Source organism: Hetaerina americana, unplaced genomic scaffold, assembly GCF_022747635.1.
Source record: "Hetaerina americana unplaced genomic scaffold, ioHetAmer1.1.p SCAF_4, whole genome shotgun sequence".
In the NCBI taxonomy this organism is placed as follows: Eukaryota; Metazoa; Arthropoda; class Insecta; order Odonata; family Calopterygidae; genus Hetaerina; species Hetaerina americana.
In genome coordinates, this window is record NW_027286985.1 from 20050894 (window position 1) to 20062954 (window position 12061).

General features: G+C 33.9%; 1 protein-coding gene across 1 annotated transcript in view; it reads left to right on the top strand.

Annotated features, from left to right (window-relative positions):
* DIP2 (disco-interacting protein 2) overlaps nt 1–10377 on the top strand; it is a 409814-nt gene extending 399437 nt beyond the window's left edge. The window contains exons 26-29 of the mRNA XM_071590132.1: nt 98–292; nt 901–1237; nt 7203–7326; nt 7594–10377. Of these exons, the coding sequence (XP_071446233.1) occupies nt 98–292; nt 901–1237; nt 7203–7326; nt 7594–7846 (909 nt within the window). The 3' untranslated portion in view covers nt 7847–10377. The remainder of the gene's footprint in view (nt 1–97; nt 293–900; nt 1238–7202; nt 7327–7593) is intronic.
* The last annotated feature ends 1684 nt before the right edge of the window (nt 10378–12061 follow it).

Genomic DNA, 12061 nt, shown 5'->3' on the forward strand with positions numbered 1-12061 from the left:
TCTACTATTACTCAATACACCTAAATGTTTTGTTTTGACCTGAAATTTGTGATCTAAAAATTGTGTGTTGAAATAAGTTATCTGGTAATTATTTCAGGGAGCATCTAGTCCAGAACCATCAACTGTGTATGTCGACTTGAGAGCACTGAGGAACGACCGAGTGTCCTTGGTGGAGCGAGGAAGTCCTCACTCCCTGTGTCTCATGGAGTCAGGCAAATTGCTTCCAGGTGTCAAGGTCATCATTGCAAATCCTGACACCAAAGGACAATGTGGTGATTCCCATTTGGGAGAGGTCAGTTTTGAAGAACTCATTTTAATTAGACCACAAAACTTGGTAACTTTGTGCGCATGCTTTTTTCATGTGGTCTTTATCAGATTTAAAACTTTAAATTTGTAGTGTTTTCAACCATGAATTACAGGAGCTCATTGAGGTTCAGCTTTTGTGTGATTAAAAATTTAGTAAAACTGAGGTAGGCCTGCTGCTTGCTCTTAATATTGGTTCAATATTCAGGGTATTGGATTCTCCATACCTTTCCTTCTCCTTCTTTCCTGAAATATTTTCTCTTGAAAACAGTAGTATTATATTCATCATGATGAGGGTTAATTCAACTGATAATGAATAGATTCTGCTTAGAATAATGAATTCTATATTGGAAATAAGGTGTCATTTAGCATCCTCCCTTAGTATTGCCTTGCATAAACTTTGAAATTAATTGTGTGCTATGGATTCACCCAATAATGACCGCAAAATAAACTGACAGCGGACTCAAAGGTACTTGATGGTTTTTTCAAATGGAGTGTAAATGTCATGTTAGGTATCCTAAAGTCTTAATGTGCATTAATTGATACAATGACTAGATCTGTTATTAGTTGCTAAAACTAATCACCCTTGTTTTGCAGATTTGGGTTCAGTCATCGCACAATGCAAGTGGCTACTTCACTATATTTGGTGACGATAGTGATTATGGGGACCACTTTAATGCTCGTCTTGTGACTGGGAGCACTGGGGAGACATATGCTCGCACTGGCTACTTGGGCTTTCTTCGTCGCACTGAGTGTGTCCAGTCGGACACTCCTGCTGCCATTGGGGATGAAGTGTCAGTTGGAGGAGGTAGTGTAGGAAGTACTGGTGCTGTAACAACAGCAATACCATCTGGTGTTGGAGGTGAGCTCTCACAGCAAATAGTCCCTACTTCGTTGGATGGATCATCAACTTCATTGGCTATGGGGGAGAAAGGTTGGTGGTTATTGCAAACACATGGTTGGTTTCAGCTTTGAAGTCTTGATCATGTGATTGCATTTGTATTTTTTTATTTTGACATCAAAAATGTTATTTTATTTTGACTCATTGGAAATTAGTCTCAAAAGTTAACAAAAAAAATATCAACTGAATGAAGATCAGATTTTGATATGTCAATTAAATTACTTTTGTGTTTTGTCTGGTATCTGCATTATTTTCAGTTATTATTTACAATCGGCATGATTTCAGGGTTGGGAACTTCATATATCATGAGTACGTGTGAGATGTGTGTGTGCCTAAATTATTATATTCATAAAAAATCTGTATCACGAAGATGTGAAATGTTTTATTGATGTAAAGGTTTAAGAGGTGTATGCTGTAATGGAATCATAGCTTCGTAAGTGTGGAGGTATTAGTTTATTTCTAAGCCATATTTAATATAACATTAAGTTTACAATGCTTCATTTTACCTTTGATTCTCATTTGCATCATTTTACCATTAGTTATAATTGAAGAAAATTGTAAAAGCTTCTTCCTTCCCCATATGAGAGTTAAGTTTCAGGTGCAGTTTGTTATTCATTGCTGTGCACTACCTGCATGCTTTGTGTTATTTTATAGTGGGATTTTGTTGATCCTTCTCAGTTATCATCATGGTTTGAAAAACGAGTTTTCCAGTTATTCATCAATTCACCTTTTATTGTGTTTACATAGATAGTGTGTGTATGTATATAAATATATATATATATATCTTTATTTATATATATATATATATGTATGTATATATATATATATTTATATTTTGTATATATATATATATATATATATATGTATATATATATATATATATATATGTATATATATATATATATATATATATATATGTATATATATATATATATATATATATATGTATATATATATATGTATATATATATATATATATGTATATATATATATATATATATATATATATATATATATATATATATATATATATATATATATATATATATATATATATATATATATATATATGTATATATGTATTATATATATGTATGTATGTATATATATATATGTATTATATATATGTATGTATGTATATATATATGTATATATATATATGTATGTATATATATGTATGTATATATATATGTATGTATATATATATGTATGTATATATATGTATGTATATATATGTATGTATATATATATGTATGTATATATATGTATGTATATATATATGTATGTATATATATATGTATGTATATATATATATATATATATATACATACATACATACGAGGGTCATCCGGAAAGTAGTACCCGTTCGTGCCGCATGAAGTGCTGACGACGCGAGTAGCCGCTGGACGAGGTCAGATAGCTTCAGTGGCTTGTCTGCCTTCTCTGAGCCAAGTTGCGTGACGCTAGCATTGCCTGTGTTGTTTCTGTGATTGTTTACAATGTTTAAAAAAATTGAGAACGCCGCCAGTTGTGAAGTGAGGGCAGTGATTAAATTCCTCAATGCAAGAAACGTTCGCCCATGTGATATTCATCGCCAATTAAAGGAGGTGTATGGAGACAATGTAATGGACGAGTCGTCTGTTCGGCGGTGGTGTCGCAACTTCAACATGGGGAGGGGGAACACACACGACGATGAGCGTTCGGGGAGACCGTCTGTCATTACAGACCAACTGGTGAGCTCAGTTGACGAATTCGTGAGGAACGATCGGCGCGTCACAATTGATGACATCTGTGAGCATTTTCCCAATGTTTCTCGAACAATTGTTCATGAAATTGTTAAACACCATCTGCATTATGCAAAAATTTGTGCAAGATGGGTCCCTCGCGTATCTCAATGAGCTGGCGGCGAAGGACTATGCAGCAGGAATACAGAAACTTGTCACACGTTATGACAAATGCCTTAATTTGCTTGGAGATTATGTTGAGAAGTAGTTTAAAGTATCCTCTTTCAAATAAAATTTTTTATGTTTGTTAATATTTACTTTTGTGTCTTTATTTCACGAACGGGTACTACTTTCCGGATGACCCTCGTGTGTGTATATATATATATGTATGTATATATATATGTATGTATATATATATGTATGTATATATGTATGTATGTATGTATATATATATATATATATATATATATATATATATATATATATATATATATATACTACCTTGATCAAAAAGTTCCCGGAATAACCACCGTGTGGCGCTCCCATCGTTCCGATTTGAGTTCTGTTTTTTTTGTTAAATTGGTACATCTGTTGTTGATATTCCCTTTAAATCTTAGTGTCATAACTTGACATTTGAAAAAGTTACGTAGCCAAGAGTACATCTATCTCTGTGTGTGTTGGCGATTTTTTACAATTGCAGAAATGGATTTAAATTTGCAACAACGAACTTGTATTAAATTTTGCGTAAAAAACGGATTTAGTGGCGCACGGACGTTGGAAATGTTGGAAAAGTGTTTCGGAAACGATTCTCTAAAAAAAAACGGTCGTTTACCAGTGGCACGAGCGGTTCAGAAGTGGTCGTGAGTCAATCGAAGATGATGACCGCAGTGGCAGACCATCGACATCGAAAGTCGGTGACAAAATTGATAAAGTAAAAGAAATGTTGGTCAATAACCGCAAATTAACCATCAGAGAAATAGCGGAGGACTTGAACATTGCCTATGGATCCGCCCAAGACATTGTGGTTAATGATTTGGGTTTCCGTCGTGTAGCAGCAAAGTTGGTGCCGAAAGACCTCAATTTCATGCAAAAAAGAGACCGTGTTGACGTCGCAAAAGACATGATTTGCGAGGCTGAATCCGATCCCACATTCATCAAAAGGATCATTACTGGAGACGAGACGTGGGTTTATGAGTACGACACGCAATCCAGACATCAGGCAAGTGAATGGCGTTCACCAAATGAGCCGAGACCAAAAAAACCACGTCGTTTTCAGTCAAAAAAGAAGGCAATGCTGACGGTTTTCATGGATTACAACGGTGTAGTGCATCATGAATTTTTGCCAGAAGGCCAGACAGTAAACAAAGAGTATTATTTGGGCGTTATGAGACGTTTGCGTGAAGCAATTCGCCGAAAGAGACCAGAAATGTGGGCAGAAAACTCGTGGATTTTGCACCATGATAACGCACCGTCGCACAGTGCTATCATTATTCGTAATTTTTTGACGAAAAATGCAACAAATACCATCCAACAGCCACCGAATTCACCTGATTTGGCTCCCTGTGACTTCTTTCTGTTCAATCGAGTTAAAAAACCATTACGGGGAACGTGTTTTAGCAGCCGAGAGGAAGTAATGGAAAAATCGCAGGAAGCACTGATGGACATACCGAAAACCGAATATAAAAAATGTTTCGAGGATTGGATCAAGCGCTGGCATAAGTGTGTTGCAGTCGATGGGGATTACTTTGAAGGGGACAATATAGATTTAGATGAATAAACTTGTATTTTTAATTTTCTGAATAAATTTCGGGAAATTTTTGATCAAGGTAGTATGTATATATGTATATATATATATGTATGTATATATATATGTATATATGTGTGTGTGTGTGTGTGTGTGTATATAAAATTTTTATTAATATCATGTATGTGAAATAGTAAACAGTAAAGTGTAATGACAGCAGTAACTACTGGATCTTACAGTCTAGAAATATTCAGAAAGATTCAAGCATCAATTTCAATGAAAGATCTCACTGTTGGAAAATCAATTTTTGTGTATTATCAATGAGAGGGAACAATGAGAGGATGATGATTCATTTGGTTAAGTAGGAAAATTTATATTTGTCGGTTAGATAGGCTAGTTAGTTTGGGACAAAATGAATGTGTACAAGTTATGCATGTCACTTGCAACTCTTACATGTTTGCTACATTTCACAAGAGGAAGAGTCAAAAGTAAAGATCCTCAGTTAAACTATCTTTCAAGAGTAAATATTATTCATATTAATGTGTGGAATTTATAAGTTTATTTATATAAACTACTTAGCTATTGAATTCATATTTATCTGAGGCTACAAGAAACAGAAAAAATCTAGCGGTGTCGAAAGACATTAAAATGGGCTAAAGGGCATGAAAGATCTCGTGCCAAACTTGATTTATCTGTAATTTAATTAATGGCTTTCTAAAGTATAAGCCCCAGAGCCCATTTTTGTTGATATTGAAGATGGGTTCTTCCATAGTGTGCCGTCCAGGATCTCATCACTTCACTTCAATCACTTAAAATAATTTTTTTCCGACCGCTTGCATGAGCATATCCAAAGAATGGATGCAGATTACTTGAATTTTTTACTCAATATTTATGTAAAGGTCTTCATACAGAGCTTACCTTTTTTTCAATCTCTTCATAATTATAGGATTGCTCTTGGTCTCTATTTTCATTTTATTTTAGTTAATAAGACCTAATAGTTATAGGAAATGGGTAGAAGATTATCCAAAATAATCATGTGTCATGGATTTTGTGAGTTCTGTGAGATAAGGTGCATGTAGTGCAATAATAATCTCTGTATTTTATAAGTTTAGGTATTCAAAATTACTGAAACGACTCATATTGCACTTGAAGTCTCAAAAACAACATACCAAAGGATGCTGGACATTTTACGATACCTAGTATGTCAAAATAAGTCATAGGGTAGGGTAAATTTTCATTAATTATAAATTAATTATAGTTTTAAAAATTTTGAAATTTGACTCATTTTACCAATAATGAGTTATGCAGTCAGTGCCTACCTACACGAGTGTAAGAAATGATAAATATGAAGTAAAATAAAATATAGCTGTTGAAAAATTGTATAGTCAATCTCATAAGGATGACTGATGAATTCAACTGATCCTACCCAGTTCATGTTGAGGATATTTTGACGAATTTTAATTATGCTTTTTTGAAATGGTATACTTAAAGGTAAACTTAGCGGGCGTAAACTAGCTTAAGTCCTGGGGAATTTAAGATGTCTCCTTTAGTAAAATCCATGATTTTAGGATATTTTAATCGCAGGTGAAAGTGAAATAAAATCATGATAAAGGATCTATGCCTATAATAGTAATTGAGTGTGCTTCAAACCGCTGATATCATCTAATTACAGCTATTGATTAATTTTAATAGCCTCAATAAAATTAAATTAACTGTTAATTGTATGTAAACATGGGTGTGTTAGTTGTGTGTGGCATTGATGCATCTGGTGGTTGCATTCCTCCATGTAGAGATACTAGCCTAAATTATATTATTTCTAGTTTAACATGGATTTACCAGGTAAGAATATATAAATAAATTAGTGTTCTTTACTTCTAAATTCCTACTAATGTTGAGTGTCAAGATTTTAAGTTAAGGATTTATATATTATTTCAGAGAAAATATTAATAAGTGATTATTTGGATAAATATATATAATAAGTGATTATTTGGATAAATATATATAATAAGTGATTATTTGGATAAATATATATAATAAGTGATTATTTGGATAAATATATAAAATAATTTGGATTATTTACGAAAACATTGAACAGCATGATAATTGCTGTTCTGATTGAAATTGATACCAATCAATCTTCAAAATTTGTCACCATGGTTACAGTATTTATTTTGAAACAGTGCAGAAATTGCATTTTGAATTCTTACAATCATTCAAAATAGTAGCCCTAATTTCATTTTATATATCTCATACCAAGCATGTCACAATGAATGAGTAATGTCATATCAATTTATTAGAATAAATTTTTCCTAGCAATAGTATTAATATATGAAAAATTCCTCGTTAGTATCATTATACAAGCTTACAGCTTGGTGGAATTATTTGATCTTTCAGACCAGAAGATATTTGGTGACAGTAATACTTCTATCAGTTCTGGGACATGTTGAAAACAACCCAGGCTGGATGAAATCAATGATATCACTTAAATAATAATATTTCTGATAAACTCTCCCTCTTGCTTTATTTTTAGAACTCCATGATGCTGTTTTTGTTGTTGGAGCCCTAGATGAGACAATAATGCTGCGTGGAATGCGGTATCACCCAATAGATATAGAAAATTCTGTGCTTAGAAGCCACAAGAAAATAGCTGAATGGTAAGGGATGAAAGTCCTTCATTAAATCATGAGTACAACTTCCAGAAATTAGACTTTATTACCCATCAAATAGGGATTGCAGAATTTGACTGTGTAAACAAAATCTTTCAGAATATTCAATTTGTGGTCTAATAAATCGGAAATATTTCTTTGCCTTTTTCATCCTTGTATTCTCCAAGCTGTGCAGTACTGCATAGAATCAAGATGTTTGTCAATTGACAAACTTTTAGTGGCTCATATCTCATAATTTGTCTTTCTTTCCTGCAGCGCTGTTTTCACATGGACCAATCTGTTGGTGGTTGTGGTCGAGTTAGATGGCAATGAAAATGAAGCTCTTGACTTGGTGCCATTGGTTACGAATGCAGTGCTTGAGGAACACCACTTGGTGGTTGGAGTGGCTGTTGTGGTTGACCCTGGTGTGGTACCAGTTAATTCTAGGGGAGAGAAGCAGCGCATGCATCTTCGAGATGGCTTTCTTGCGGACCAACTTGATCCTATTTATGTAGCATACAACATGTGAGCATGAGTTTTGAGATACTTTTTCCAGCTTATATTTCTATTGAAAAGCCAAGGCAGCTAAGTGCAAGATAAAGCCAGCCTTTTATAAAAGTGATGGTGAAGGAGAGCGACCATCTTCAGTACTCATCATTGTGTTTAGCCATTGAAAGATTTAATTTAATATGTTCTGACGTACAAGACTGAGTGAGAATTAATGCTGATAAGACAGGTCTGTGAAAATTGGCATTTTTGTAAAAGATGCATGGTATTGATAGTGAAGTCTTATAGGAATGGTGATGATCAGGACTGATACTTTATGTACAGCTGTTCTTTTTTTTTCAAGTATTCAGCTTTTTTATTTGATTACCACTATTTAACCTTGCTCATCCAAAAGTCAGTTGTTTTATACATTGCTTTTCCACCTATCAAAATTCTCATCTACTCCATTTCTTCTTTTAAAGCTAGCGATCCTTTATGATTTGGTGCTCCTTTTTGGAATATTATTGCCAAATATGTGGCTGCATGGTACCTTGAGTGGCTTATTGATGCTACATTTCAAGCATCTTGGTCAGCATTTATTATAAGAAAGATGATCTTTCTTGAATATCACATCCTCCTTGCTCATAACTCACGTCAAAGAGGGCATTGTAGTGGGTTCTCTTATTTCATCACTCTCCAAAGTTGAAAGTAGGTGTCATTCTTGTTATTGGTAGTCGAATTTTTGAAGACCAAAATGAGCTATACCAGTCTGAACAGATTCATCTGATCAGAGGTTTTGCAAAACTTTTTGAAGTGGCATTGGTTTCACTTGCTACAGGCCACTTATTTAGCCTAGGAGAATGAGATTCCTATGGTCAAATGTTTCAGTGAGATCTTATGTGGAACTCCTGTTGTGTGTTTTTTTGCCTCGTGGGATTTGTACAGTGATAAAAAAAAGTTGTATTAAAAATTGTGATTAGACACTTGAAGTTTGTTCAAACTGGGACTGACCCGTATTGCAGCTTTGTTTAAACAAACTGATTCATATAACACTGCAAGATCGATCAGAAGAGCTAAGACACCTTTTTGGGCTTTCCTTTTTATCATCTCAGAAGATAACAGTAAGATTTTTTATGACAGTTCATTTTATGAATATTACAGAACTGTATGGTGAAAAAAATGCTGGTGTTATGCATTGCAAAAAATAGGAAGTTGTGCAAAAATTCAAGTTATTTGTCAGTATGTAAGTTTTCATGAAGCAAGTATTAACATAAATCTTCTTTCATTATTTTTGAAACAGTGCTAACTTACATTTTCATAGAGCCCTGTCTTACTTAATAGCCAAGCATTAATAACAATTTGTTTTGCCATAATGCTAGGCAGCATTTTCATTCTGAATTTTATTGGAATCGTGCCAAAAATTATTTCTGCAATTTGGCATGCAGAAACAATGCCATTAGTTTGGAATCTATTCAGCTGTAAATCTGTTTTACTAGAAAATTTAAAGAGTTATCTGTTTTAGTGAGCAAAATTGTCATGCTTTTAAATTAGTTTCTCGAATGTTACAGAAATTAAAACAAATTGTGTAAAGCTGCCATTAAATGTCTTGCTTTTAACAAAATTGGCATAGAAATTATACAAATAGCTTTTATGTTTTTGTTTCAATATATCAAATAATCAGTTTTTGGTGACTGAGAACTGTGAATATTACCAAAAACCTTAGATTTATGTAATCAATATCCATAAAAAAATAATAACTGACTTTTTTGTACTATGGAAGATATTGCACAAATGAAAGGTGATATGCATTACTATTGAAAGGAAACAAGATTATTTGAATGGTTTAAATATTTATAGTATGCCCATAAAAAGGTTTTTATTTTTTATCAGTACCTACTCCATTGCGAATAATTCAAACCTAGGTTCAAATGTGATTAATTTTTGCAAGACAACTTTGTAATGTTTAAAAACATTTTTGCTACCAGGCAATGTTTGTATTGTTTCTGATATTTTTATTGAACAAAAATTTGTTGTATGCTCTTGCAATTTCACTAACTTGTAGATATTCCGGCTTTACATTTCAATCATGTCAAGATTACTTCATGTTGCTAAAGCATTGTAATTTTTTGTTTATAAATGTATTTTTTGTATAATTTTGGCAGCTGATTGTCAGTTTTAGAGCTATAGAAATGTTGAATAAGTCATTTATGTACATACAGCACCATTAAATTGTTTTCACAGTCTTAAAATTTTTAGAAAATGTAATCCTTCAATTCCTCAAGCAAGGTGGTGTCTGTTATAAGGTGCCACTTTGCCATCCAGAACACATTTTTACGAAGTTGATGACCTGATGGCTTCAAATCAGATCTCATTTACTGCCATTGAGACTAAGATTTTTTAAAACTGGTCTTGGTAATCTTCTTTATTACAAATATTTTAAGTTGATTGGGATTTCTGTGCTGCGTTGAAACCATGTATGAATCCTTTGAGCATATTGTGAATAGGTGATTATTTAGAAGTAATAGTGTGGATTACTTTTGTGTTTCAATAAATGTTCCCATAAATTTTTTTAAATGTTGTGTAATTTTCATCATCAAAACATTCCTTTGATCATCATTTTAATTTACATGTCTGACATATTTGAAAATAATTAAAACCCCACAGAAATGATTTTTTAAAGGAGTTATAAATCATTTTTTAACAAGTAATTATAGTTTCAGGAAAACTGTTTGCCAGAAACAGTTCAGATTATTCCTAAATAGTGTTGTTTCATTATTTGCAAGTTTTCATTATCTGGCAGTAACATGAATATCTTCTGTATCAATGCTTTATTTGTGAAAAGAGGAGATGTTGAAATTTATTTCGGTTCAGATAAAAATGTGAAAATAAATCATGGTTCATAATAAAAGATGCCAGCATACACCACTGCGCTCAAATACAAAAGACAGAATGATTCATAGCCTCAATCTTTTGTTCATAATTCATAACTAAACAATGTTTCAGATAATCCATATCTTAAACATCAAAACATAACCTCTGTGAAAATACTTAGCCATCTAAAGAAGTCAAAGGAGTTATAATAATTATCAACATACCTGTATTGATCTGGAGGAATGGTAGCCTAATGGGTTTAGTTTTTGGCTACTGATTGGAGGGCCTGGGTTCTTAATACCCAAGGAATGTAAAATCCTCCTGGTTGACCCTCCTGTTGATTTGCTGGGTATCAGTTCTTGGGATGGTGCAGGAGAAGGAATTGGACCCCCATCCAAGTATGTGACTTTTGAATGCTCTCTGAGGCTCATTAGTGAGCTCTATCCTAATCTATAAAACCAGCCTTGGGGATGATGTGATTTTAATTGATTCAACAATTTCTGGGACCTTAAAAATCAAGGCAGGATTCCTAATGTAAAATAATAATTATTATTGGTAATTGACCGGTTACCCCTTCAATCCATCCAACATCCCTATCATTACTCCTGCCTCTTCCTTGCTTTCCCAACATTCTACCCTTTCTCACAGTTTTCAATATCCCATCACCAATCAAAATACTCTGCATCCATCTTCCCTATCTCCGTTGGATTTCCCCCACCATATCTTGACTTCGTTTTTTTTTTTTTTCTTTCAGTTCACTTCACCTTTTCCATCCTTCTCCACACCCACATTTCGAATGCTTCCAACCTGTGCCTATCATCCTGTTTCAATGACTATGTTTCCATGCCATACAAAACTACTCGGGGATCGAGATGGTGCGGCGGCTAACGTACTGGCTTCCCACCCTGAGGGCGCGGGTTCAAATCCCGGCGGTGTTGAATATTTTTCAGAGGTATCTCGATCCCTACTTGAGGTGCTTTGTGGAGGGCACTTTGAGTGAGTACGCCGTCCGTCGGATGGGACGTTAAACTGCGGACCCCTTGGCGCTTTTCGTAAAGAGTAGGCTAATGCCGACGCCGGGTTTCTCTCCACCCTTCATCCTTTCCTATCCATCCCCTATGGCGCAAATGACCTCAGCTGTCGGTCGCCTCCCCTCAAAACTACTACTACTACTACTACAAAACTACTCTCCATATCAAGGTTCTGACATTTTGATCTTACACACTTCCGAGATAGGTTAACTGCTCCACCTACTCCAGCTTTTTGCCCTCCTATTTCAGTGTTTATCTTAGCCTTTTTCTTTCTGGAAAATTGTATAACCTTTGTTTATTTATATTTATTCTAATACCGTACCTATCAAATGACTTTCCAATGTACTCAGCAGAAT